This window comes from Panthera uncia, chromosome D2 (assembly GCF_023721935.1).
Source record: "Panthera uncia isolate 11264 chromosome D2, Puncia_PCG_1.0, whole genome shotgun sequence".
Classification (NCBI taxonomy): Eukaryota; Metazoa; Chordata; class Mammalia; order Carnivora; family Felidae; genus Panthera; species Panthera uncia.
In genome coordinates, this window is record NC_064818.1 from 57,986,524 (window position 1) to 58,014,458 (window position 27,935).

Here is a 27,935-nt window from a genome sequence, read left to right on the forward strand (position 1 = left end):
GGACAACTCTGGCTCTGAGACAGAGTGACGACAGCTGGGATAGGGGTGAGAAGCAGGCTTGTGGGCCCTTCTCCTCCTCCTTGGGGCCAGATGGTGACTGGGTGGTAGTTTTGGGGTGCTCAGTTGCTAGACAGGATGCCAGTTCCCACTAAGGCTCCAAAATTCAGTCTCCCTTTCCGGCAGAATGGGGCACTGGGCTGCAAGCCTACCCAGAAACCAAGTTCAGGCTCTGAAGTACCTGGGGATCCTTCTAATACACTTTTTGCTTAGCTTGAACTCGGAAAACCAGCCCCTCCTCCAAACTGAGCAGCCTTTCTCCAGACAGAAACCCTTCCCTCAGCTTTTCTCCCAGGCTCCTGTGTCAGACTGAGTGGCCAAGAGGATACCACCTCCAGAATGGGTCTCTCTGGAGGGTGTGGGTGCTCTCCTTTCTTTCCCAATTTCCTGTTGTCCTTGCCAGGAGGTGGGACAAGGGGTTGACTTGGTTTGAAGGTAATCTCTGGAATTCTGAATGTCTTGGGAGGAGGTTGAGGGGCCAGGTCCCTGTTTTCAGACACAGAAGGCGGCACTATCCTCTGTAGTTCTGGGAACTTTCTGTGTATGGGAAGTGGTTAATTGGCCAAGTTACCTGGTGACCCACTGGTTCCCTCTTGCAGCCCTGGAGGCCCTATTACTGTGGGCCCGGACAGGATGCCAGGGCATTTAAGTGGGAAGCAAAAGGAGAGAAGCAACGTCCACATTTGGACCTGACACTCCAGGCTTTGGGTTTCTGCCAGCTCTGACCCTTGCTGGGAATGATGGCAGACATTGGGGGCCTAGTTCAGAGTAGACCTGGCAGAGCTTGCAAGCAGGGTCCAGAAGCAGCCTAAGGGGCCAGGAATTTGCCTGGCTTATTCATTCCGGGCCCCAGTCAGCCACACCTCCCTGGGAATAGAAGCTCCGAGGGACTCACCCCTCACAGAGGCTTCTAGGCCTTTGACGTGGCTGTCTCTGGTTGGTACTAAGCTGTGAAAAGGGTTCCCAGACTCCATGAGCTTTAGATTCCTTCCCCAGCATGCCCCGTGCAGGTGGGGCCCCAGGGCTTGGACTTGAGTTCTGAACTAGAGTCGGGATCCCTATGCCGGGATGCTGGCATCCCCTGACCGAAATCAGGCCGACAAAGGCCAGCTCTGAGACTCTGCAAGTTACTGACAGAGACACAGGACTCAGTACCTGCCCCCCCAGCCCTGCCTCCCAGCCAGCACACTCAGGCTTGCGCCCATCTCTTCAGCTTCCAAACCCCCCATGCCAGGAGGCCTCTCCAGGCCCCTTGCTGCTCCTCCCAACACAGCCACCTCCTCCAGCCCTGTGCACATTATTCTTCATAGTTGGTATGTCCAAACCTTCTTCCCCACCCCACCACTCCCCTCACCAAACTCTCCATCCTGCGAGGTCCAACCTCCAAGTGCCATCCTGGTCCCACCAGCTGGACTTGCTCCTATCCCCTCTATCAAACTGAGCCCCTTAGCCTGACTCCCAGTCCTCCACCAGCCTTGGCATACAGCATCGTCTCTCAAGTAGGCTCTTTAGTTTTCCCCAAACAGGCAGGCTGTTTCCCTGCCAGCCTTCCCCTCCCCTCCACGCAACCTCGTCTGACTGCCTCAGCACTGCTGGTAGCACAAGTCACCAGTTCCTAGTAAGTCTTGTCACCTTTGTTTACATCCTGATAGCCTGTTCTAGGGCAGGGCCCACAAGAGATGCTAATGCGGAGACAGGCACTCCTAATGCCTGACTCCATGTATTCTCCCTTTTACCCGTCCATCTCTGCCCCCCTTCTGAGCTCAGGAGTGGACTTAAGCCAGCCCTTCTGGAGAGCAGTTAACTTGCCTTTCTGGGCTCCCATTTGGCTCCCATCTCCATCCCTGCCCGGGTTGAAGGCAGGCAGGGACTGCAGCAGTTCACAGACACCAAGCAGGCTGAATGTCAAGTGCACTTTACTGGGCCCCTGGGCCTTCAAATGCTATCCTCCCCAAGCCTGGTCACCCCGTCCCCACACCTCCAGCTGCACAGGAAGCGGGCTAGGGGGAGGGAGGACATGTGAAACGGCTTGTTCTCTTGCTCCAAAGGGTCTTAGGTGATGCTCAGCTACAGCTGCTTGCCCCTCCCCTGCAGCCCCCATCCTGCCCCCAGCAGAGAGACCCTCCTTGGGCAGGGAAGTGGGGGTGTCTGGGCCTTCAGCACAGGAAACTGGCTTCACACCAGCAGCTGTTCTTGTTTAAAATGAGGCGGGGGGGGGGGGGGGGGGGGCATGTCCAGAACTCCACCAGAGGCAGTGGGGAGGCAGAAGGCCAGCAGGTCTGCTCTTGTTGAGGAGAGGGCTGGACAGAACGTGGGAGCCAGGCTGGCCCTTTCCCTCAGGCCCAGGCTGTTGAAGTAGTGAGGTTCAGCCCACTAAGGCTGGAGACAAGCACTGGATGGCCAGGTGGGGCAGTCCCCCTTCCCCCCAGCCACGGGTCACCAGTCCCGCTCGGCTGGCTCTCGGTAGGGTAGGCCTAAGAGCCTGAAGACATCCTTCTCAGTGGGAGTGGGCAGCACTCGGCCAGGCCCCACCTTGCGGCCTCGGCTGTCCCGGACCACAGCGGTGCTGAGGGCATGCTCCGACAAGCTCATGCTCTTGGTCTTGGCCAGAGCCCGCATGGAGCGGTTGAAGTGGGCAGAGCCAGTGAAGTAGAGCAGGGCGCAGGCAAACTCGCTGTAGGGCACAACGATGATGTCCAGTCGTCGGTGCCGCCGCCCCGGCCCTGGGAGCTGGCACACACCCAAGTACTTCTGCTGCTGGCCGTTCTCCTCCTGGCTCACCAGGTCATCCGTCAGGAACCCTGGCGCGACATGGGAAGGCTGCTGGGAGGGCAGGGAGCCAGGCTTGGGCTGCCCCGTCGTCCTCCCAGGTCTCTCCTGTTCATCCCTGGGTCCTCCATTCCCTGTGCGTGAATTTCTTTGCTGGGCAACCTTGCCCTCTCTGCACCTGCCTCCTTAAAACACGCATGGCCATTCCTCCCCATGTCCCCTGCAGTGTCACAGAAAGGTAAGATCAAGCAATTAACCTGCGGGCAGTATTGAGCACCTATTACTAAGTGGACGGGTGGTGGACTGTTTCATCTCTGCCCTGAACTGGCTCTGGCCACAAGGGAGAGGTGGCACTCTCACGAAGCCACCCTCCCCTGCTTCCTGCCGAGAGCTTGCAACTCTGAGGCCCTCCCTCCTGGGGGTCGGCTAGCCTCTCCCTGCCTGGAGCCAACCTGCTCACCCAGAGATGGAGCTTATACCTTGCTGTCGAAGGCTGTCAAGGAGGCGATTGAAGACGCCCTGGTGAGACCGGCCATCCGGGTGAGTGAGCAGCACATCCACATCACCACAAGTTGCCTTCCCGCGTCGGTAAGAACCACATGCCACACACAGCAGCCCAGGGGCGAAGGCCTGAGCTGATTCCCGGACCTGAGAAAGAGCAGAGGGGCAGGGGGGAGGGCCTGTGGGCCTGAAGCCCTGCAAGGAGTTCGTCCCCCTTGACAGCACAAGAGCCTTCCCCGACCCAGGAGCCCACACTTCCGGCTTATGCCCCGAACCAATCCCTGGTCGCATCACACGAGCCTGAGGGAAAGACTAAAGGAGGAGATGTCAGAGATCTACCCTGAGGAATGGCAGTTCTCCAGCTTCCCTAGGACAGAAGAGAAAACCTCGTGCTCATACCACCAGAGGCGGCCTGAAGAGGGATCTAAGAGGTGTATGCTCTGATTCTGAGGAAAGACACTGATCTTTCCTCCTGGAGCTCTTTAAAAGCGGAGAGACACCCCTTCTCTTGGCCTCGGCCCCAAACCCTATGCCTGGGTATGTCTGCTTAGGACAAAGGGCCAGGTGCCTGGAAGCCCTCCAAGGCCTGGTATGGATTTGGAGCTTAGAGCAGAGTGTGAGTTGGGGCTTGAGGCTTCATCAGGTGGCTAGCGGGGTGCCCCAGGCTGAGGCCTGGGGGGAAATGGAGCCTAGAAATGCAACGGCACCTATAGTAAAGAAAAAGAAAGAAAGCAAAGAGGGAGGCAATTCTGAGCCAATACTCACACCCTTACTTGGAGGAATGGGCTCGGTGCAGAGGGAATGGAGACAGGGGGCTGTCAGCTGAAGGATCAACCCTCACTGAGAGGAATAAGCCCATTAGCCTCCACCCCAGAGACACTGAAGCCTTTCATATGCAGATGACCTCCACGCCTCTACCCCAGGACACTGAGATTTCTGGGGCCCTGGATACTCCAGCCAGGACACCTCAATTCTCCTGACAGGCATGGCTCTGCTAATCCTCTCAGTCCCTTCTTGAGCCTCCCAAGAGGATGGGAGGAGACCTAGGATGAGTAATCCCATCAAAAACTCCTAAAGCTGGAGCCCTTAAGTGGGGGGAGCAGGCCAGGTGGGAAGCCACTGCTGTTCGAATGGGTTGGGGGCTGGAAGCTCACTGGGACATTCTCTGTGCCTGGACACCGTGGCTGAGTGACGGCGTCATTACTAGCACCAAGGCCTGGTGATGGGTGGACAAAAGGGCCTGTCCATCTATCTTGCGCCAGTCTCATAGTCCCGTGGCCTAGTGGCCTGGAGTGGAGCTGGAGGCTAATTTTAACTAAAGTGGGCCAGGGTCTCCACAGAGTCCCTCCTGATCAGAATCTGACTCCAAAGTAGCAAACCTTGCCCACAGCAACCACCCCATAATCCTGAAGCTGACTGAACAAATGATATATCTAATCCTAAATACACCCTAGTCTCTCTCTAATCTAGGTTTTATACGAATTTACTCTCTAATCCAACGCTAAACCAAACCCTAATGTTGGCCAAATCTTATTTCTAGGACAATGACAAATCTTAACTAAAAGCATCCAATGTTAAGAAAACCCTACTCTTAATTCGGGCCTAACCTTAACTCAACCTAGCTTTTCTCTAACCCCAAACCTAACTGTACTGGCACTGTGCTTCTACACCAACTTTAACCCACACCCTGAACCAGTCTCAGGTTGGTGGGGGGGTGGGGGGGAGCCTTCAGAAGGCCCTTACCTCTGGAAAGAGATTAAAAAAAAAAAAAAAAACTTTGTACATTTGTACAAATTTTGGAGAGAAAAGAATCTATAGTTTTCATCGGGTTCTCAGAAAAGTTTGTAAATCAAAAAACATTAAGTACCTCTGCCCTGACCCAGACCTGGCCCAGTTCAAACCCCAATATCCTCAAGTAGTTCTGACCATATTCCACCTCTAATCCAGCCCAAACATTAACCCAGTCCTAACATCATTCTAGCATCTCTGCCAATGTTCACTCTACCCTAATCCAGAGACCTGGTGTTGCAGCCCTTCCCTACCAAAGCCACCCTCCCCTCCAGCTTCAGTCTCAACTTGCCCTTTCCTCACTGGTCCCAACCTCTGCTGTTCCACAGCTTCTTCTGACTTCCCGGCTGAGGGATCAGGTGTTCCTGACTTTGAGCCAGGCCATGAGCTTATAGCAAGGCTCCTCACTGCTCTGGGGCACCTGCTTACTGTCTGTTCAATCTCTGCAGCCTCCTCCCTGGGTATGCGTTCCAGAAAGTCATCATAATGCTTCAGGCCAATGGTCTGCTGGGTAGTCAGGGAGGCCTGGCTGCGGATGTCTTCTAGGGTCCGGAAACCCTGGAAAAAAGAAGCCAGATGAGGAGGCTGTGAGCAGCCAGGACCAATGGAGAGGCAGTGAGTGAGCACATACACAAGGCTACCATCACCCCCAAACTCCAAGGAAGGTTTGAGGTAGGACCAACCCCAGGAGTGGTTGGGTCTCTAATCAGTGGGACTCAAGAAAGGTAGGGAGCACAGGAGACACACCCCAATCCAGCCCTGCCACAACCCTAAAATAATGGTTCATGAATCCATCGGTCTGGGGGATTCCGGGCATGGCCAGATTGGGGAACCATTGATCTGGATACTCAGCCCTGAGTCCTGGTCTTCTCAGGAAGGCCCTTGCTGGTCTGGGAGACAGAGAAACATGCTTCTTATCTCTGCCTACACAACAGATTAATGCCTCAAGGCTACCAAGCAACAGGGCAGTTCTGGAAGCCAGGAGACCTAATCCCCTTGAAAAGTGGTCTCACTATAGTCTGGGTTCATTCCCATCAGAGTACAGGGTATGAGAACTGTGGGGCAGGACCTCTGAGAAAGAGCAAAACTGAAGTAGGTGCAGGGACAGGTACCTGCTGGTACCACATCTGGGCAGTCTTAGCTCCAGCTCCCCAGATGTTGGAGAAGAGCTCCAAGACAGGCACGCTCTCACTGATATGGTCCAGCTTCCGCAGATGCCCGCTTTCCAGGATCTCTACGATTTTCTCGGCCATCCGCTTTCCAATCCCGGGGATACTGAAGGCTTCCTGGGGAGGAGGAGGCAGAGGTAGAAAAGAAAAATGAGAAGACGGCAGGTGCGGAGCCAGTGGTAGGCTAGCAGACTCCTTCAGCAGGTATCTGAGTGAAGGCCAACCTGGCTAGTTGGCAACTGATGGCTGTGTAAAGCCTGGGCACAACTGAAGATGAGAAGTTAGGATAGAATGGGCTGGGAAACTTGTCTTTTGGTTCTCAGAGGGATGGAGGCGAGCACAGGAAGTAGAGAAAAGGCAGTAGTGACGATCCTAGTCACCATTGCCCTCGCAACAGTGAGGGCAGACATTTACTGAGGTCTTACTGCGTATCGGGCCTTACTGCGCGACAGCGAGCATCTCATTTGGTCCTCATGGGAACACCTGAGTTCCTCACTCTTCTTACTTAGTTCCTTTTCCTTGCTCTAAGGGTTTAAGTAACTTGCCTGGAACCACACAGCGAATGATGGGAACCAGAATTCAAACTCTGGTCTGTTGGCCTCCGGAGTCTAAACTTTTTAAAAACTATTTACTATGGAAAAAATTCCAAAATAGAACAGTATAATGAGCCCCCAAGTACCTGTCAGCAACTTCTGTAATTATCAAGATTTTGTCAATCTGCTTTCATCCATATCCCCATTTTCTTTTGTGGAAGTCTCAGACATCATAAAATCTTAAGCATTCCACCCAATCCCCCTTGTGACTGGTGCCACCACCAACCTCTGGCCAGTAAACAGAGGGCCCCCCATCTCCCCGCATACCCTGCACTGGCCCCCGGGTACCTGGTAGGAGGTGACAGGCTTGTGGAAGCTCTTGAGGGCATTGATGGCCTTGGCATAGCCCAGGGCCCTCCACTTGTCTCCCTGAACATTGTAGGCTTTGGCCAGCACTTCCAGCTTCTCTGTGATGTGGGTGTTGTGGTTAGTTGTCTTCTGGCTCGAAGGCTGTGCACAGACCCACTTATCCAGGCCCTCAGGGGCTGGGCTTGGTTCATCATCTCCCTCAAGGGGTGTGGGGTAGTGGCCACTGATAAGGGCTTCCAGATCAGCTGCGCTAACCTGGTTCTCTTCCCCATCACTGGTTTCATCATCAGAGCCAGGCTTGAGGGGGAAAGAGATGAGACAATAAGTTCACGCCCCCCAAAGAGCTCCTCAAAGGTGGGGTCTGAGCCTCCTAGTCAGACCCAGGAATGAGTCAGACCTGCACCTCCTTAAGTGTGGGGCCATGTTCCACCTGGCTTCCCCCAGTGCTCAGTCCTAGAATTCCCAGTGGTATGTGGTAGATGTGGCCTGGCCAAATGCAGACATGGTGGATGTTGGGAAGAGCCAAATGGCCTCATAAGAAAGAGGTCCTTCCTCTTTCAGGGGTCTAGGACTTTCTGAACCACCACCAGGCCCTGCCTGTTTCTGTGACCTAGTTCCCAGGGGAAGGGAGCTGTGAGGGCTGGGAGGCTCCTGACCTGGGCTTGGGTGCTCAGGGCCTCTTCTGCCCTCTGGGGAGGAGACACAGGCCTCGTGGGAGGAGAGGGAGGAGAGAGGGCTGTCCTGAGCAGAGCCTCATGGGCTCCAGGAGGAGCAGAAAAGTCTTGGTCTGCCTTGCTGACGTGTGGTTGGTCCGGGTACCTGTAGGGATGGTGATGGCAAGTTAAGATCCCAAAGGTCTGGCCCTACCTCTGCTCCTCATACTCTACTTTGAGATCTTGGTTTTCTAATGTGTCCGATTAAGACAATGAAAGTTATTTTTAATAGCCCAAGAGGAGAGCTCAGGATGCTGCCAGAAAACACTGAGGAAAGACTGGAGCCAACCCACCTGTTAGGGATATAGATGCTGAATCCTGCCGTGTCCACCAGCCTCCTCTCCTGCAGGCACAGGCTTAGCCAGGTGGACTTCACCAGCTGAGCGCCCTGGGGCAGCCGGGGCAGTCGAAGGAGGCGGAGGGCTCGCTCACAGTCCATGCCTTCATCCACCACAATGTGAGTGACGCCTGGGGCCTGGGCAGAGCATATCTGGCCACCGTGCTGGATAATCTGCTTCTCAAAGAGCTCTGCCCGGGCTCGCCCAATGCCACTGGGCACAACATGGGCCCGCAGGGAGCTCAGCCATTCTGTGTAAGGGACATCCAGATGCCTATTGTCAGATATGATAACTGTCATATATGTCATAACTGTCAGATATGATCCGAATGAACCTTTTACAGTCCTGTGCCCCCAAACAATCATTTTTCTTCCATCTAGACAGCCAGCCTTCTGGGGAATTCTGCCACAAACATACAGTTAATTTTCCCATGGACCATCACTTGATGTAAGGGGCAAGGATTTTGATATGTCGTGTTCCCTCATTGTAATCTAGAACAGTGTCTAGCACATTGTAGGTATCTTATATATCACTTCATTTGTTTATTTATTCTTTCAACAAGTATTAATAAACACCTACTATTAATAGACAGAGCAAGTGGCCTGTCAAAGACTGGGGCCCAAGCCTTGTGCAAGGGAGATACAAACCAACCTGTAGTCCGTGGGTGGGCAGAATCAGCTCTAATATCCAAGTCTAGACATGAGCAACATAGGAATCCTAAAGGTTCAAGTACATGAGGGTTCTGAGGGTGAGTCTGCTCACCTTCTGCTTCTCCATCTTCTTGCTTGGGAATCTTTGCAAGTGCTCTTGATGATGGATCGGCGTGAATTTTCTTCCGCTTGGGAAATGCCTTCAATATGCCCCTGGGGTCCATTGAGGGATGGCCGGATCCTGGCCTTTAGGTTTTAGATTTGATCAGGGCAACTATCACGTGGAAACCCAGAACTGAGGTTACCCAACCCTTTGCCTACGGAGGTGGTGTCTCTAATGACCAGGGTTTGGGGGCAGTAGCCCAGTTCCTTGGGGTATCTCAAACCCAACTGAACTTGAGCCTAGCACTCACCAGCCTTTCAATGTCAGAGTACTGGGGAAAATAAAGGGAAGGATGGGACTATTAAGGAACTTCTGAGTGGTACAAAATGATATTCCTCGGAGGGGTTGCTCTAAAGATTCAGCGCAGTGTCTGCCCTGCTGCATCCCACTTTGAAAGGGCTCTACCAACAGGAGATGCTAGGCTAGGAAATGGAGCTACATCTTTACTTGGGCTCCCAAGAGGATTGACGGACTGGGGGGAATCTGCATATAAACCCCACATGATCTTTCTCTACCCCATCACAGACCCGCATAGGAAACCCTGGGAGAGCAGGGTGTTAGGGAGGCGGGGGAACGCCCTACACCTGCTCTGGTCGCGAACCTCCCGTCACGGGGGTGCTCAGCCCTGCAGGTGCGGGGAGACAGGGCAAGGCAGCAGCAGGTGTGGGGCGCCTTCCGAGACTAGAGGAGTCGCGGCCTCACAGCTGGGGGTGGAGACGACAGGCAGCTGTGGGGCACCCGCCGCGAGCGCAGCTGGCGCGCGCCAGGCACTCCCAGCTGGAGGCCAGAGGAGGCCTGGAGTGTCGGCACCCTGACCTAAGGACCCCTACCCATTGCAGTGATTCGGTCCCAGGTGGGGTCAACTTCAGGCCCCGCGGGTGGGCTGGAGTAAACCACTTACCAGGGCAGCCAATGAGAGCAGACGAAGGGCGTGGTGGGTGGGAAGTCGGGGGCCGGCGGGGGTGGGGGGAGGGTAAATGCTCAGAACATCTTCCGGGTCAGCCGGAAGTGACCGTAGTTGGAATGGTTGCCATGGCAGCGGCCGGGGCGCTTGGCTGGGCGCAGGGAAGATGGCGGTAACCGGTTGGTTGGAGAGTCTCCGGACCGCCGAGAAGACGGCGCTGCTGCAGGACGGTAACTCGAGACCCCTCACGAGCTCCCTAGTCCTTTTCCCCCAGGGTCCAGCCCTCCGCGCTGGCACCTCCGCGAAGGGCCTCAGCCTGGGACGGTCGAGCTGGAAGGGCCGCGGCCGCCAGACAGGCCCAGTCCCTCATTGGCAGATGAGGAAACTGAGGCCCAAAGAGATGACGTGACTGGAACACGCGTCTCTGGACATCTCCTAGTTTCCTCCACACCACTTCGCCCAGCTCTGAATTGTGTTACTAATAAATAAGTTCCTTCACATTCGTTATGGCATTTGCTCCCTACAGCTGCCCGAGAGGCTGTTAATTTTCCACCCCATTTTGTAGAAGAGGAAGCTGAAATCCAAGAGTGTTTGAGACCAGCCCTAGCCCTCCCCACCCCGTCCAGTCAGCGCAGGTTCTGTTACTGAACGCAGCCTGGTGTCAGGAAGAGGCGGGAGACCTAGGATCTAGTTACCACTCTGGCGTTAAATCACAGCCTCTTTACTTGCTTGGACCTCGTTTTCCTTATCTGTAAAATGAGCTGGATGGGCTACCTCTGAGGTCCTTTTCAGCTGTAATATGTTTATAAGTGAACTTCTAAATGTTTTTTCTGTAGGGAAAACAGAGCAAGGGCCCCAGGACTGTGCCTGGAAAAGGTGGGCATAGGGGTATGGAGTCTTGACTTTCTCTCACCCTAGGATTGGTGGATATAGGACCCCCAGTGCTTCAGAGCCCTTTCCTGGACCCACTTGGCAGCCAGAATGAATTAGATCTGAATTTTTGTAGCTTTTAGGATACCAGTAGAGGCGCACATCTGTAGGCAGAGGCTAATCAGGGAAGCATGTAAATTAAAATCACCTGCTCATTTGCTCGTTCATTCACGCAGCATTTAGGGAGGCTTTTACTATGTGCTGAGGTATGTACTAGAGCAGAGAGGGGAAAAAATGTAAATAAATGAGAGTGTGTGTTAAATAGAAGTTGGAATCTTTTATAAAGTGCTATGAGAGCACAAAGGGGGGAATGATCGTTTCTTTGAAAGAAGACCTGACAGAAGAGGTGATGTTAATACGTCCTAAAGAATTAATATGTGTTTGCTAAGTGGAGAAGAGGGGATGGCTGTACCAGGAGGAATGACTCACTCACATGTAAAGAAAGGTGTGGCAGTGTGAGAGTATATGCCTCATTAATAGGGGAACGACAAAACATTCAGGGAGGCCGAAGCACTCACCCAGTCAGAACAACCCCCACCCCCCCACACACACACACCCACCCACACCTTGTCAGGTGCTAGGATGCAAGGGTGAATAAAAGTGCTCTTTTCTCAAGGAGCAGTGAGGAGAAATGGTGGGGCATGAAGAGGGAATTTAGATAAATTGGAGTATGTTGTGATAGATCTCCTATGCCGAGCTAAAGATTTTGGACATTATTTCATACAGCAGTGGTTTTGGTTTTATTTTAAAAACTAGATATGGGGCGCCCGGGTGGCTGAGTTGGTTAAGCGTCCGACTTCGGCTTAAGTCATGATCTCACGGTTTGTGGGTTCGAGCCCCCGGTTGGGCTCTGTGCTGATGGCTCAGAGCCTGGAGGCTGCTTCAGATTCTGTGTCTCCCTCTCTCTCTCTGCCCCCACCCCCCCCCCCCCCCCCGCTGTGTCTGTGTCTCTCTCTGTCTCAAAAAAAATAAACAGATAACATAGATTTTACCATTTTAACCATGTTTAAGGATACAGTTCTGTGGCATGAAGTATATTCATGTTATGGTACAGTCATCCATCCATCTTTAGAACTTTTTCATCTTCTTCAACTGAAACTCTGTACCTGTCAAAAACTAATTCCCCCATTCCACTTCCACTTGTTGCTTCCACTTGTTTAGCTATTGTGAATATTACTACTGTGAACATGGGTATACAAATACTTGTTTGAGTGTCTGCTTTCACTTCCTTTGGTCACAGGACAGTATCTAAACAAATATTTCATCATCTAGGATTTTGTTTTTTTGTTAGTAGCGTCACAAAAAAAGTACAGATAATTATATAATCTTTGGGTAAGGGAGGATATTCTAAGCACAACTCCTGGGTAGTAACCACAAAGGAAAAAAATAGTTGGCTATAATAAAAATTAAACAATCGTTTGGGAACACCCACTTTATTTTTTTTTAATTTTTTTAACGTTTATTTATTTTTGAGACAGAGCATGAACAGGGGAGGGGCAGAGAGAGAGGGAGACACAGAACCTGAAACCGGCTCCAGGCTCTGAGCCGTCAGCACAGAGCCCGACGCGGGGCTCGAACCCACGGACCATGAGATCGTGACCTGAGGCGAAGTCGGACGCTTAACCGACCGAGCCACCCAGGCGCCCCTGGGAACACCCACTTTAAACAAAGTTAAGGGGCGCCTGGGTGGCTCGGTCGGTTGAGCATCCGACTTCAGCTCAGGTCACGATCTCGCGGTCCGTGAGTTCGAGCCCCACGTCAGGCTCTGGGCTGATGGCTCAGAGCCTGGAGCCTGCTTCCAATTCTGTGTCTCCCTCTCTCTCTGCCCCTCCCCCGTTCATGCTCTGTCTCTCTCTGTCTCAAAAATAAATAAATGTTAAAAAAAAATGTAAACAAAGTTAAAAGGCAATTGAAACAGAATATTTGAAACATATATGATTCAGGGTTAATATAAAGTTCAATCAGATCAGTAAAAAAAAGATGAATACCCAAATAAAATAAGCTAAGACCTAAACAGGTAATTCACTAGAAACGACCAATAAACCCTTGGAACAGTGTTCAACCTTACAAATATTTAAAGCTATGCACATTCTCCTAGTATGTTATTAGAGCATGGATTTTGGCCTCAAATGAGCTTAAGTCCAGGTCTGTCATTTCACAGCTTTATGAGATTGGACAAGGTGTATGACCCTTATGCCTCAATTTCCCTCATTTATGAAACACATAGTGGGGGCATATAGGGTCACTGTGAGAATCAAATGCGATGAAACATGTAAAGTGCCGGCCACTAGCAAGCACTGCACCCTGCCTGGACTCAAGATGGACTCCAGGGGGAGAAGAGGGTCAGGCCACACCCTCAGCTACTCACAGGCAGCACCTTGTACCCCACTCCTGACAGGAAAACCCTTTCCAGCTCTATGAGCCATCCAGATGATTGAGGGCACTATAACCTAGGGGCATGCTAAGAGGCTCTGCAAATTTGGGGGTGAGTTTCCCCAGAATACAAGTTAGGAGTGACTTAAGGGAACTGTGTCCAGAGGAGTGAATTAGATGGGAAAAGGCTTGGTAGATCAGATAGTGACTCCTTTAGCTGCTCAAGGTCCCTGGGGCTCCTATTCATCAAGTGTAGGTTGGGTACCTGTCCCCTGTTATTAGGCTCACTAAGGAACCTACTTCTATCAGCTTATGACTATTATATAGGTGGAAGAGTTGGGCTAGGAGACTCTCCTGGATTCTTGAATTCTTTTTTTTTTTTTTTTTAATGTTTGTTTATTTTGAGAGAGAGAATGTGAGTGGGAGAGGGGCAGAGAGAGAAGGAGACAGAGGATCTGAAGTGGGCTCCCTGCTGACAGCAGAGAGCCCTCATGTGGGGCTCAAATTCATGAACCTCGAGATCATGACCTGAGCTGAAGTTGGATGCTTAACCGACTTAGCCACCCAGGCACCCATGGGTTCTTGCATTCTTTCAATGAAAGTTGAATCAGTGTTCATTTATTCTTTCAATTAATATTTAGTTGAGCTCCTGGTATATCCCAGGTACTATGCTTGATGTTAGGGAAACCATAGGCAAGAGGGATGAAACCTATCTGATAGAGACAGGCAGTAATCAAAGAATCACACAAATGTAAATCATAACCAAGGTAAATACCATGAAGAAAACATATAAGGACGAACATTATGTGGCTCTGTGCTAGGAATGGCCTAGAGATGTGTAGAAGGCAGAGCAATGGCATGGCTAGAAGGAGTGCTTGGTCAGGAAACCCACTTAAATATTCTGAGCACATAGGCTTGGTTTTGTTTGTTTGTTTGTTTTTAATTTTTTTTAATGTTTATTTATTTTGAGGGAGAGAGACAGAGTGTGAACAGGGGACGGTCAGAGAGAGAGGGAGATACAGAATCTGAAGAAGGCTCCAGGCTCCGAGCCGACAGCACAGAGCCCGATGCGGGGCTCGAACTCGTGAACCACGAGATCATGACCTGAGCCAAAGTTAGACGCTTAACCAACTGAGCCACCCAGACGCCCCCACATAGGCTTGGTTTTAAGAACTGAGGAGAAAAAGATAAATGTGGCACTGTTCCTGGGGAGACAGGATGCTTTTTTTAAAAAGTATACTATGTGATAAATGCTCCACTATGGATATGAATAGAATATTAGGGAGGCACAAACAAATAAGGAAGTGATGCATTTTGCCAAGGTGGCTGAAGACTTCCCAGTGGAGTGACATTTGAGTTGGATTTTGAAGGCTGAGGAGTTCAACAGATGAAAAGGATGGAGCTTTGCTCGTAGAGGGAACAGCAGAGCAAAGACACGTTCAGAGAAAGCCGCAGAAAGGAAATACATCCCCATACATGTCTTAAAGTAATGGTGGGCAATGGTTGGCAAGGAGTTCATGGAGCTCTGGAAGGGTTTCTCATGTCCAAGCCCAAGGCTGTTGGTGTTTCCCAGGTAGATCCCTTGATGTGCAAGGTGCAAGGCAAGAAGCAGCTTGGGGGTAAGCGACTCTCTCTACTTTGTGCATAGGGAGAAGGAAGGTGCACTATTTGTTCCCAGATGGAAAGGAAATGGCCGAAGAATACGATGAGAAGTCAGGCGAACTACTTGGTAAGTGACAAGGGCTCCCAGTGGGCCCTTAGGAACACTTGGGGTGACCTAGCACAGGTAAACACTTCCAACCTGAGGCAAGATTGTTCCTGAGAATGATGTGATGTCAGGGCTGGACACCAGAGGTGGAGTGGGTGTCTGCTGGACTAGTCAACTCCACCTGACCCCCAGACAAATGAGAGCATAAGTCTCCTGTAGGGAAACTGTCGGTGACAACTATATAGGGAAGACAGAACCGGAAGTGAGCCTTTTACAGGCTGAGTGAGTAGAGGTAAGGGCAGGCTTTAACTGTAGTTGTTTTGTTTGTTTTCTGAAGCCACATCAGGAGCAAGCCAGCATCAGAGGCAGCAGCTACTCATGTGGCCACAGAGGTGGCACTGTGAAATCTGACCCTTACCTTGGAGAATGCCTGAATCAAAAGGGGTTGGGAGTAGAAATGGGGATTTTGCAGCATTGTTGTTTTCATTCCTGCAACTCTTTTCCTCTAAGACTAGGCTCACGAATAGGGGCTCCAGCTCAGATTTCTGGGAAGTATTTGGTTTGTTCATCCTCTGTGCCCAGGTATGCACATCAGCATTAACTGACTTCCCAGAGCTAGGTAGCTGCTTCTTTGACCCAGGGCCTGAGGCTGTCAGCAGAGGGAGTTGGTCTCTTTATTAAGTTCCACCTGAAATGCTAAGACCAGTGATGGAATCGTGGGTTGGGTTATTTTCTTGACTTTAATTTCTTCCTGGGCCTGATCGACAGGTAGTATCGACAAGGGAATTTCGTTTTCCCTTTTTCTGACAGCTCATAAATGTTGAGAACCGACAACATGGATTACACTGGTTTGCATTTTCTTAGTCTCCAGTCTTAAAATGTGTGTCCTGCGCATGTTCAGTCACAGAGTGAAGTGTTGATCCCTCCTTATTATGAGCTGCTTGGGCTCCAGTCCCAATTGGTTTAGTCTGGTGCTATTAAAAATCTTGATGTGTTTAGCATATGACACTGATTTGGTGGAAACCAATACAGTAGTAATATCCTTACAATGCATTGTAATTTATAGCGCTCCCAGGGGGTGACAGCCTTGGAATGCCTAACAGGGGCGAGCTTATGAAAGCAGAGGTCACGTGGGCTAACCACCACCATTGCCAGGCCAGAGACTAGCTGGAGTTCCTCTCCCCCAGCCCCCAGCACCACCTCTCTCTGCTACTCAGAGCAAATAAAACAGCTGTAGCTGCTGTGGCCATAAAAACAGGCAAACAAATAACCCCAGGCCTCTTAGTTGTGCTTGGACGTGACGTTAAAATGGAAAACAAGTTTAGGTGCCTTCATCTGTAGCATCCCACGTTAACCTGTCACTTCTCCTCTTGGCGGGTAGGGAATAGACAGTGGCCTACAAACTCCTTTTTTCTTAGAAGCAGAAATGGAGATTGAGAGGAGAACATTGTTTGGCTGAAGTTTACCTAATAATGGTATTAATACCATCACTTTTATCGGGCACCATGCTAAGTGCTTTATGTGAGTTATCTCACTGAATCATCCTCATGACCACCTGATGAGGTGTGCGCTGTTGTCCTCTTTTACAGTCAGAAAAAAACGGAGCCTCTAAGAGGTTAAGCACCTTGCTCGGAATTCCATAGCTGGTTAGTTTCTGGGTTAGGATTTAAGCCTGAGTCTGCCTGGTTAAGAGCCCATGCTTTAATCCACAATAACATAATATTGGGAGTTGAGGATATTTAATCCTGCTTTCTTTTCTTCTTACTAAATTTTGTTTTCCCCAGAATGACCGGAGTAGGGGCTGGTAGGAGCAGAACAGAGATGGACAGACAGGAACACCCCATTCAAACCACTGGGCCCTTTTTGAACAGCCGATCCTTTTCTTACCCATCTCCAACCACTCCACCTTACCCCTGCCAGCTGCAAAATACTGTTTATTATTCATTTTTAAGTATAAACAATCTCAGGGCCTGAACTAACATCAGCTTGAGCACTCTATGAAGTAAAATATGGACAGGGTTATTATAGCCATAAATGGGAATTGTTTCCATTTTTCCAGCTAACTATACAAATTTGATAATTGGATAAACTGGTTTTCTGTTAGAAGAATGCAGAAAGTAATTTGCCAATAGTGCATCTGTGTAGGATAGAGTTCTTCCAGTCGGTGTTAATAAGCATAGTAGTGTCATATTTTTTTCAACCCTCTCAATGCTATTCATTCCCACCCCGCACAATGCGTGCTGTATGTAGTCATAGAGGAAAAACCTGAAGGGCCCCATAACAATGATCGGAACATCAAACCAGCCCCAGAAGAACACAGCATGTCCAGGGGGGCAGAGGCTGAAGGGCAGGCCATCCCCCAGCGATTACATTTGGATTACCGGCTTAATCTGCTTTGGTATTTGACCGCCAGCCTAACCACCCCAGGCTGCATTTGGAGGATATTGAGCACTTTCATCCCCAAGCACTTCACCGGCTTTATAAATGACCCACTCGATTCCCTTCAGCCTCCTCAGGGATGGGACGTGGCAGCTGTTTAATAGCCACAGAGCAATGTTGCAGTGTTTTAGGGCAGAAAAGAAGAATCCTGCATCCAGTTTAAGCTGCAGGGAGTATTTAGGAAAGGGGAATGTAATTATCCATATTGGAAGCGGGCCAAAGCTTGGAGCTTTGGGGAAAGAGGCCTTTAGGACCTCTACTTTCCAGCCCACCTGAAAGACGGGGCTCCCTTTCAGCAGTCTAGGACATCAGCCTGCTTCCTGCTGATTTAGGAAAAAGCCCCCAGGCACTGCCTCCTTCATCTATTCCCTATCAGACCCTGTAGGGTCATTGACAGTCTCCTTTCCAAGGACTGGCCCTGGCTCAGCTGGGAAGATAGGACAGCGTCCCAGGGAGCTACCTTGCACACACTAGTTTGAGTTTAACATATAATCAAATCAGAGTGACAGCAGGTGGAAACAGTCCTCTGTTGCCGCAGGAACTGTCCTTGAGTTCAGGAACAAAGACAGGACAAGAAAGATGAGACAAAGTGTGTATTTGCACGCGTGCATTCATGCCCATGTACATGGGGAAAATAACAAGGACTCCACCAAAACTGTTTATTGGCTCTTGTCTCATAAAGGAATGAGTAGGAAGACCTTCTTCTACATCCTAGCAAAGAATTTAATCCCAAGGTGTCTTTAAAAAAAAAAAAGAAAGAAAGAAAACGGTGAGACAGCCAGAAGGCTGGCTTCCAGTTAAGCGATGTATTACATGAATAGATTTGGATACACTCCCGGTCACAGCCCATTCACTTAAGAGAGTAGAAGTATTTGTGGAAAAAAAAAAAAAAAAAAAAAAAAAAAAGTTGCCTATAAAGCATATTTCCAAGTTTTACTCTTCCTTATTAATTTTCATTATAAACTTGGAAATGTGTTTCTAGGGAGAATTTTTGGCCCTAAGACGTAATAAAATCACACTGCAGAATGCAGCAGACCTTATAAAAGCACATATTCAAGGGAAAATTCTAATTTTACAGCACACTTTTGTGTTCAGCTTGCGTGCCTTACTTGGAGCAGGGAGGGTGTTTGGGTTTGGCACGGCCGCTCAAAAGGTCTCAAACCCATCCTGAGAATCAAGACGGCAGGTCTCACCACCCCCCAGTCCAGAAACAGGAGCGGACAGGAGTAACTTCGGCAGAAAACCAGGGACTTTTTGAGTTGTTTAGCTCCATACGACGCTTCAGGAAGCCTGCTGGCCTTTAGCGCCACTTAAGCTGGCCAAGGACCCCGGTGCAGCAGGAAGGGGAAGGAGCCCCTGCGTTAGAGCTCGGGAAGGCACCCCTGCAGGGATGGGCTCGGGGGCTGCACCATGACGACATGGATGAGTGGGCTTCCTGAAAGTCCTGGCAGGGGGCTTCAGGTAATGTCCACCAAGCTAGTCTTTTCACTTATGATTTCCATACCGTATGCGCCTTACTTGGAAAAAAAAAAAAAAAACACTTATGTAAATATGTGGGTTGTGAAACAAGGTAAAATAGAAATGATTGATTGCATTATAAAAGGGTGATCCTGCTCTCCAAAAGATTTCACATTAGATCTTCTGCAAATAATGCATTTAAAATATGGCACGTGCCTAAAATTTTGTTTAAATACAACTTGGGCTGTTGTTGTAAGCCAGGTATACCTGAAATGAGTGAATTTCTATATTGGACTTTCTGAATCAGGAGACAAATCTGTCAGCTTTCACCCTCTTAATTTTTCCTTTGCACATTTGTAGAGGGAAAAAGTACATCTCAACTCACACTTCTTGGGATCCAAATGTTCCCCGTTACCAGTAGCTACTCTTTTCTTAACCTGCACATCCCTCCCTTACTTGAAATCACACCTGGAGGATTCTTAACTCCACTCAGCTCCTTTCAGAGCTTTGTTTCAATCCCTTTGGTTTGGGTATCCACGATAGGGGCTTTCCAAGTTATCCAAAGCTGACATGCTCTACTGAGTAGTTGGGAGGTCCTGCCTGGGTGTGCAAAGCTGGTGTAAAGGCCTGTCATGCCCACTTTTATCCTCTACCAGTTATCTAATACGATGTCAGTGATTCAGCGGGTAAGAGCGGTCCCTTCCTTCCCTGTAATCCCATTGCTTCCTTCTCTCCTCAGTGAGAAAGTGGCGTGTGAAAAGTACCCTGGGAGCCCTGGGCCAGTGGCAGATTGAGGTGGGAGAGCCAGCACTCCCAGGAGCAGGGAGCCCGGGGCCTGAATTCATCAAGGAAAACAATGCCAATGTATGTCTATCTGTCAGGTGTCTTGGGGAGGCTGGGGTGGGAGTGGGCTGCTGGCTCTTGAAGGCAAACACCATGTCTTCACCTTCTTGTCTCCAGCGTACCCACCTGGACACCGCCCTCTAGAAGTGTTTGCTTGAATGAAGTCCCAAAGGGTTTTGGTTTGGTCATCCCAGGAAGAGGGCTCCAGGCCTGGAATGTCACACAGTGGCAGCATCAGAAGGGAGCTATGGAGAGGAGAGGAGGGTCTCCTGTTGTGTGCCCTGGGTAGTGCAGGGAGCCATCCCTTCCCACCCTCTCCAAGAGCCGTCTTTAAGTTGGATTTGTGGGGCGCCTGGGTGGCGCAGTCGGTTAAGCCTCCGACTTCAGCCAGGTCACGATCTCACGGTCCGTGAGTTCGAGCCCCGCGTCGGGCTCTGGGCTGATGGCTCGGAGCCTGGAGCCTGTTTCCGATTCTGTGTCTCCCTCTCTCTCTGCCCCTCCCCCGTTCATGCTCTGTCTCTCTCTGTCCCAAAAATAAATAAAAAACGTTGAAAAAAAAAATTAAAAAAAAAAAAAAATAAGTTGGATTTGTCTTGTGCAGCCCATCTTCATGCGCAAGGACACCAAGATGAATTTCCAGTGGCGGATTCGAAACCTCCCCTACCCTAAGGATGTCTACAGTGTCTGTGTGGACCACAAAGAGCGCTGCATCGTTGTCAGAACCACCAACAAAAAGTAAGTGGCCTCAGGAGCCTGCCTCGTGTATGAGCATGAGGTGGGGAGGGGTTTGACCTTGGGTTAGGGCTCAGCCTGCTCCCTACCCAAGAGGGAGAGCAGCCTCCTCTTCCAGCTCTGAGGGAGGGAGGAGGGCTGCACTGAAGCCCTGAAGGTGCTGAAAGCTGAAGGGCTTCCTTTCTGCAGGAGCAGCTCAAATAAAGTAATCAGCTCCATCAGGGCAGGGAAATTTGAGCAAAAAATGTCTGGTCCGGTACCTGGCACGTACTGGGGTTGAGGAGGGGCTGAGGGAATCACCTGGCTGTTAACTTGTGATCTTAGGTGGTTCTGCTATAAGATTATTAACCTTGACCTCCTGGCTGGATCCAATCCTTGGTGCACTTGGTCTGGTGACAGACATCACTGTCGGGGCTATCAGGGAGCCATGTTTTGGAAGGCACACCCCTCTGAGGTGGCAGTTACAGGACTTCAAAGGACTAGTCTGGGGCAGCACACCTTATCCCTCATGGGATTGAGAGGCAGTAGGCAGGTACTTTGGCCTCCTGGAAGTCTCTTATATTCTGTTTTAGAAGGGGTACTCAACTTCCCTTTGTTTTTCTCATTGTGTTCTGGTGGGAGGGTGGGGGGCGGGTAGGCAAAATGTGGGGTTGAGGGGACAGAAGGTGGCCAAGAAGGAGATTTGATTCAGGCAGGGCTGCTTCTGGGTTGACCATCTTGGAAATGCATTGATGCTGTTTAGATTTCCAGAGCTCTGAGCGGTCACAGGAGCAGAGCCCTGTAATGGGTTGGTCTTGCCCTGGTCCAGAGGGATTGCAGTATAGGAACAACTCCCATGAAATACATTTGGGGCATTAAATTGGAGGGTTTTAGGAGTTACTGGTCCACAGACTGTGAAGCCACCCAGCACGCCTCATGGGTGCTAAGCTTAGGCCACTGGTGCCACCATCCATCCATCCATCCACTGCTTCACGTGCATAAGGAGGACCCAGCTCTTTGTCCTTCTCCTCAGGTGGTGTGGTGCCAACCTCCCCTCCCATCTCCCTCAGGTCTGTAAGGCCCATGGGGAACTAGCAAAGCTCCCAGGCTCCCCCAGTGCAGCCGTGGGTCTGCCCTCTGCTTCTGACCCCCATACCCTCTCACTGTGGCAGGGTTAAGGGGATGGGGAAGGGGTGGAGATGAATGAATTAATTTCAAGATTATTGCTCTACATGCAGCCAGCAGCCCCTGCAGTGGGCCTTGTCTATAAATATAAAGTCATAATAATAAGGGTTTGCGTTTATAAAGCACTTTGAAGCCCTCAGATAAAAGGCAGTTTGTTCCCGTTATTGTTCTCATCATTAACGGGAGTCGGTGCCTAAAGTGGAATTTAGCAATTTCAGACAACAGAGAAATTGCCTTTAGGAAAACAAACTCCGTGCTTCAGCAAGCATTCCCTGGCGTAAGGGGCCCTGGGTCCAAACTGGGAACAAAAGTGCTTCTGATAGCACTTGAATCTGCAGCCTAGCAGTTTGTGGAGCTGGCTGCTGCCTCCCTTTTGTCCCCCAGAGGTCACTGTCGAATACAGATATCAGGCAGAAATGTGATTACCCGGGAGTGAGAGAGGAGAGGCTAGCTAGCTCACCAAAAAATTCATCTGCGGGCAGTTCCGCTGGGTCCCATCTGCTACACAGATCCAGCCATAGGTGGCGCTGTTGGCCAGGAGCAACATGGCTAGAAGCCCGCTCCTGCGCTCAAGACAGTGGGGAGACATTTTTGAACTGATGGGTGAGGCCAGGTGGGATGGGAGTAGTGCCCCGAGAGGGGCAGGGGTTGGGGAGAGAAGTATGTGAGTGCCCACTTGGGAGCCCGCACTGAGCCTCTGGTCCAGTTGCCCTGCCTGGTTCCGACTAGTCTTCCTCAGGTCCTTCTGCCCGAGGTAGGAGAGAAAGGCTGCTAAATCGTTAACTGGCTCTTTCTTGAGTCTAGTGGCATTTTCATCTACCAGGAGCAGTCATGTGTCTTATGTCTTTACTACCACTGATTGGACTCAGTGGCTGTTCTTTTGAGCAGGATACTCTCAGCTTTTTCAGGATACTAAAAAAATGTGTTTTCTGGGGCTCCTGGGTGGCTCAGTTGGTTAAGCTTGATTTCGGCTCAGGTCTGATCTCATGGTTCTTGGGTTTGAGTCCCTCATCGAGCTCTGCAGTGACTGTGCGGAAACTGCTTGGGATTCTCTGTCTCCCTCTATCTCTGCTCCTCCCCCACTCTTGATCTCTGTCTCTGTCTCTGTCTCTCTCTCTCTCAAAAATAAATTTTTAAAAAGAGATAATTTTAAAAAGTCTGTTTTTTGATCACACCATCTGGTGTTGGGCAGGATACATATTTTTATTCTTGTGTTATATGTTAATAATTATGTCACTGCGTCTATAAAGTCAGCATGATGAACTGACTTGCAAAGGGAAAGTTGGTGACTGTCTGGATGCCCACTCAGGCATCTGCAGTTTCCACCACACTGTGGCATTTCTCTCTGATTTGCTGCCTTCTTTCTCCTGCTGGTTCTGTGCCTGCCCCAGTTCTAATACTCAGGAATGTAGTTCCTACTAAAAATCAGAGTTCCTTTGTCCATACCTGCCTTGTCCCTGAAGTACTGGGTTGGCCACTTTTCTGGAAAGAATTGATTCCAGTGTATCATGTCCTTGGCCTCAGATATTAGTGAGGGGTGAATCAAGGAAGAAAGAAAGTGCTTTTCCAGAATCCCAGTGTGGCACCGCCTATTCCTGATAAGGGTGTTTATGCAGAAAGAAGATTCTTAGCCTCAGCCTAGAAGCTGGCAGCTATAAGTGTAATCAACTAGGGCACTGGAGTGGGAAAACATTGGCTTAAATCTGGTCTCTGCCACGTACTAACTATAGTATTTTGGGCAAGGTTTTCTCATGTATCACAGGAGAATACTCCTACCTGCCTCACAGATTGCTTGGGCAATTTGATGAAATCATACGTAGACAAACTTCCAGCACAGTGGCCAACCCGAAGCATGTCTTCAGCAATTCTTTGGGAATTGGGACTTGGCTGATTGGACATTGGTGATGCTAACACGGTGGGAGGTGTTAATGGGCATCACTAGAAAAAAAAGGATTCCGTGGTCAAATAAATTCAGGAAACTGAATCAAACAAGTTTCTCTTTGGTAGGACTTCCGACAGCCTTAGTAGGTGAATGTGCATCTTGAGTCTAGGAAGGGCTGCTTCAGGCAGGGATGACTGGTTTGCCTGGAGCTGTGATGTTTAAGAAAGAAGGAAGATTTGCTTGCTGATTTGCTAAGGGCTGGACTGGCTTGAGGCTCCTGTGGGCCACCCTGGCGAAGCCTGTGTGCCTGTGGGCACGGCCCATATGACTGTTCACAGCAAAGCCTGCTTCTACTTTCCGCCTCTCTTCAGAGTCTCTTCCTGAAGGCCTGGCATCTTGTGCCCTCTCTCAGTTCCCTGCAAGGGAGAATAGGTTGGGAAAGGACTGGAAATTGGGAAAGGGATACAGTAGGAGAGTGGTGGGGTACCACAGGTCATTTCTGAAATAGCCAAAACGAAGGAGCCATCCTTTCAGCTCAGGGTTGAGAGAGGTAGAGTTGTCCTGTTCTTGTCCTCTGACAGTGACTTAAAGTTCTTCTGGTTCAGTGACTAAAGTTCCTTCAGCTCCTTTGTTTGAGGAAGGAATTTTCAGGAAGACCGTAGGGCCCAGAAGTTAAGGGGCCTGCCTAGGGTCACAGGCTGGGACCAGGCGCTATCGTTAGAGCCTTTGCTTCCCCGTGTCTTTGGAACACTTCTGACATTCAGAAAGGAGAGCTACTATGTTACAGTGCCCAGAGGACCTGCAGGGTGGTTGGGGCCCAGAGGAGTCCATCCTTGGACAGAGCGAGGAACCTAGCCCAGGGGGTCTGTTTCTTTGAGGAGAGGATGTGGAGAGAGGGAGGGTCAGGAGGTTTGGGGAATCATCGCTTGTAATAAGGGCTTCTTCGTGTACTAGTTTTGTGACTCTGGCAAGATACCTAACTGTCCGTATCTCAGTTTTCTCTTCTGTAAAAGAGCATAATAAAAGCGATCAGCCTGAGAGAGTTGTTTTGAGGATTCAGTGTGTATAGAGCAGTGTGTATCTGGGCTTATTCTGGCCCAGAATAAGCATTTACAAATGTCACTTTTCATCGTGTGACTGAGACTGAAAACAGTAATGGGAGATGGGAACAGGGAGTGTCGTGTGTCCTCCGAAACCCCAGGAACCACTGTGCTGTAAGGGTTTAGCTTTCAGGCAGGGATAGGGCCTTCTTTCTTCTTCCTCCTCAAATCCCCAGCTCACAGCTTAAGGCCTGGGGCACAGTTGATGCCTGAGACATGTTTGCTCCCTCCCTAGGGCTGCCTGAGGCTGAGCATTCTGACTTTTCCAGGAGCACAGTGGGTCCCTCTCTAGTCCAGGTACTGATGAGAAAGTCAAGTGTGGTTCCTTTCAAGGCAAACCCCCAAGGCCAGGGAATGGGGGCGAGAGGGGGGCGGGCTGCCCCGAGGAGAGAAAGCGGACGCCCTGAACCTCCTTGAACACTGCCCGGCAGGGGCCTCTGTGGAAAGCTGTGTAACCTCAGCCAGTAAACTAAATGCACTGGAATAGACTCAAGACCAAGCTGATCCTCCAAACCTCTCTGCCTCCATGCCCTGGCCTCATGGTGAAAGGGGGGGGGGGGGGGGGGTAGACAGAGAGGAGGCAAGCCACGCACCTCAAGTTTCCTTTGATCTTGTCATTGTCACCATTGAGGCCAAGCTGCCTGGTTTCTTTTTTCAGTCTCGATGTCCCAGCCTGGGGAATGTGCCCCTCTGTCCCCGGCCCCCCCTGGCACAGGACAGGTGGGCAGAAAGGATGTCCCTGTGCCCTGCACAGTAAGGCCTTATACAGGCCCTGCGTGTGCTTGGGCTGCTGCTCCCCCAGTTCTGTTTCTTGTGTATATTTGCAGGGAAGATGTTAACACTTCCTAACAAGCCTTTGTGTTCATCTAATCTCTGCTGTTTAACCTTTGACTCCTCCCTATTATCAGTGTCTGCCACCTTTGCTGGTCAGCCCAAGGGCCCCAGGAAGAGCCCTCAGCCCGGGCTGGCTAGGCAGAGGATGAGGCAGCATTCCACCCCAGTTTGCAGGCAGATGGATCGCCTTTCCCTGGGGCAGAGCTTTGGAAAATAAAGCAAACTTGTGGTGCCATTAGGATCCCCCAGCCCCCACTCCTTTTGAACTGTCAGCCGTTAAGTAAACATTCTTTTCCTGCCGTGGGTCCCAGCACCTTGGCGGGAGCAGAGGACCTGGGAGGAGGGCCCCCCACCCCGGCCCCCAGAGCCTCGGCTAAACTCTGAGGGATTTGGGCAGGAGAGCAGGACAGAAGTGCCGCATTGATGTCAACTCTCTGAGTCCCTGGGGCATCGGGGCTTTTGAAGTGGACTCGGGGTAGCTGTCACCACAAGGGCCAGGCCCCTCGGAAGTATTAAAAGCCCCATTCTCTCCAGGCCCCTCACTTGTTTGTCTGTACCTGCGGGCAGCACTGCCCTTCCCGGCCCACACGGCCTCTGCAGCAGCGGTGATGCCTGGGCGACGGGTATGACAGCCACTGCCGGGGTCTCGGCTACACTTCCATTGAGGAAAAGGCCACACAGGCCTGTTACTAGTGATGAGGTGCTCTGGTGTAATAAGCACCCATGCAGGAGGGAGGAACTTTAATCCTGACTCCACTGACCACTGGCTGTGAAGCCAGGCCAGACAGTTCACCCTTCTGAGCCCGAGTTTCCTCTTCAGTAAAGAAGGTCAAATTTCCTGTAAAACAAAGTCCAGTTGTACACATTATGGGCTAGATGTTGTTCTCTGGGTTTTTTGGTTTTGTTTGTTTTTACTGAAAGGGATCATTAATCTCTGGGCTGACACCTGCAGATGATAGGGACCGTGTGTGAAAACGGAGGAGGGGGTCTCAGGGCCAGCAAAGTAGTCCAAGTGCCAGAGATCCAGCTTCTGAGATGAGTCACATGATTTGTCCTCTTCGATGTCTCCTTGTCAATATACTTCTCTCTTAGAGTCAGGCCAGCAGGGCCTTCAAGACCCCAAAAGAGGAAAAAGTAGCTGAGGCGCTCAGTGGAAGTCCCATGTGAATGGCAACTGTTGGTCCCCAGCTTTGGGCCACATCTCTAGATATACTTATTCTGTCCCTTGTTACCATACATGTTCCCATGTTCTTGGGGTGCAGAGGAGGCCTGGCCTGGCCTGCCCGAGCTGTGTATTATAGGAGGCTTCTTCTGCGTATGTTTGGGAGTCCTGAGCCTGAAGCATGGGTGACTCTAATCCCTGGTCCGATCAAGGAACCATGACGGGTCCTGCTTTTCAGCTGCTGGCCTGGCCAGAGGCCTTTCATTCTTTTCTGTCTAGGGCCACTAAGCTCTAACATACCGGTGTCCTGGCTGGCTTCCCTCCTTCCTCTGTGGCTCTGTGGAAGAACTGTGTAGAAACTGCACCAGAGGTGCCTGCTGCCCAGTTGTTGGGGGTCACCTTGCCAGATGTGCCCGTGACCTCTTGGTGTTTCCACAGGTACTACAAGAAGTTCTCCATTCCTGACCTAGACAGACACCAGCTACCTCTGGATGAGTCCTCGCTGAGCTTTGCTCATGCCAACTGCACGCTGATCGTCTCTGTAAGATTCACTCAGACTTCTTGGCCCCTGCGTCCTTTTTTTCCCTGCCCACTTCCCTTCCCATAGGGGCCTCCCGTTCCATCCCAACCCCTGGAGTGTGCTTGTTAGAGTACAGGCACCTCTACTTCAGTGTGGGGAGAGTGGGGTGGGGGCGCTCAGGGAGGGTCTGAGCTTGTAAATCATAGCTGGAAGAGGACAGAGGGTGATGTGGAGGGGTGGAAATCACAGGTCTGGGTGGGGTTTTGGTGGTAGGCTCCTATCCAGCCACGTGACCTTGAACAAAGCCTTCAACCCTATAGGCATCAGTTTCCTCATTTTCAAATAAAGGCATCAGAGCAGGCCCCCCCAACCCCGAGGGGGGATGTGACTGAATTATGTTCCGTCCACAGTACCAGAAGCCAAAGGAGATCCTGGTGGCTGAGGCAGAGCTTCAGAAGGAGCTAAAGAAAGTGAAGACAGCCCACAGCAGTGATGGGGACTGTAAGACCCAGTAGCAGCTCCCCCCAAGCCTACACCTCGGGGGCATGGAGGGGGTGAGACTTTTCCTGTTGGCCCATGAGACTTTGAGGCTTGGGCCTTTCTGGTGCAAGAAAGCTCCTTGCAGGAGCTATCCAGCCTCTGTGAGAACTGGGCCTTGGGGTGCTCTTAGCCCCCACATCATGGTCTTATTTCCTAAGTAAAGTCATTCTGAGTCGTTGCAGGTAGACTGCCCTCTTGTCCACCTCTCCATGCTCCTGTCACCAAGAAGGGTGCTGGCGATGACATTCCCTTCTCTTCTATCCTTAGGGACCTCCAACATTAAAAGCCTTTCACGT

The 27,935-nt window shown here is 50.8% G+C and overlaps 2 protein-coding genes across 3 annotated transcripts; one reads left to right on the plus strand and one right to left on the minus strand.

The window, feature by feature from the left end:
• Window positions 1-1,956: 1,956 nt before the first annotated feature.
• Window positions 1,957-10,028, minus strand: POLL (DNA polymerase lambda). The gene is made up of 9 exons (XM_049645595.1): window positions 9,952-10,028; window positions 9,000-9,133; window positions 8,193-8,487; window positions 7,843-8,005; window positions 7,166-7,483; window positions 6,228-6,401; window positions 5,545-5,673; window positions 3,306-3,474; window positions 1,957-2,858 (listed from the first exon to the last, which is right to left on the minus strand). Exons 2-9 carry the CDS (start codon window positions 9,109-9,111, stop codon window positions 2,494-2,496), a joined length of 1,725 nt encoding a protein of 574 aa, XP_049501552.1. The 5' UTR covers window positions 9,112-9,133; window positions 9,952-10,028; the 3' UTR covers window positions 1,957-2,493.
• A 27-nt stretch (window positions 10,029-10,055) lies between these two features.
• On the plus strand, window positions 10,056-27,818 carry DPCD (deleted in primary ciliary dyskinesia homolog (mouse)). 2 transcript variants are annotated; one of them, XM_049645608.1, is made up of 6 exons: window positions 10,057-10,184; window positions 14,906-14,986; window positions 19,602-19,726; window positions 20,307-20,440; window positions 27,018-27,120; window positions 27,510-27,818. In XM_049645608.1, exons 1-6 carry the CDS (start codon window positions 10,121-10,123, stop codon window positions 27,612-27,614), a joined length of 612 nt encoding a protein of 203 aa, XP_049501565.1. In that variant the 5' UTR covers window positions 10,057-10,120; the 3' UTR covers window positions 27,615-27,818. The 2 variants fall into 2 exon arrangements, with proteins under 2 accessions (XP_049501566.1, XP_049501565.1); XM_049645609.1 differs by lacking the exon at window positions 14,906-14,986 and having other exon boundaries at window positions 10,056-10,184.
• The last annotated feature ends 117 nt before the right edge of the window (window positions 27,819-27,935 follow it).

Coding starts and splice junctions, on each gene's coding strand:
- POLL (XM_049645595.1), bottom strand. CDS start 9,111: ATGGACCCCAGGGGCATATTGAAGGCATTTCCCAAGCGGAAGAAAATT. Junction 8,488..8,999: donor AGAAGATGGAGAAGCAGAAG/GTGAGCAGACTC, acceptor TCCCTTACACAG/AATGGCTGAGCTCCCTGCGG. Junction 8,006..8,192: donor AGCATCTATATCCCTAACAG/GTGGGTTGGCTC, acceptor CCATCCCTACAG/GTACCCGGACCAACCACACG.
- DPCD (XM_049645608.1), top strand. CDS start 10,121: ATGGCGGTAACCGGTTGGTTGGAGAGTCTCCGGACCGCCGAGAAGACG. Junction 10,185..14,905: donor GACGGCGCTGCTGCAGGACG/GTAACTCGAGAC, acceptor CTTTGTGCATAG/GGAGAAGGAAGGTGCACTAT. Junction 14,987..19,601: donor GAAGTCAGGCGAACTACTTG/GTAAGTGACAAG, acceptor TTCTCTCCTCAG/TGAGAAAGTGGCGTGTGAAA.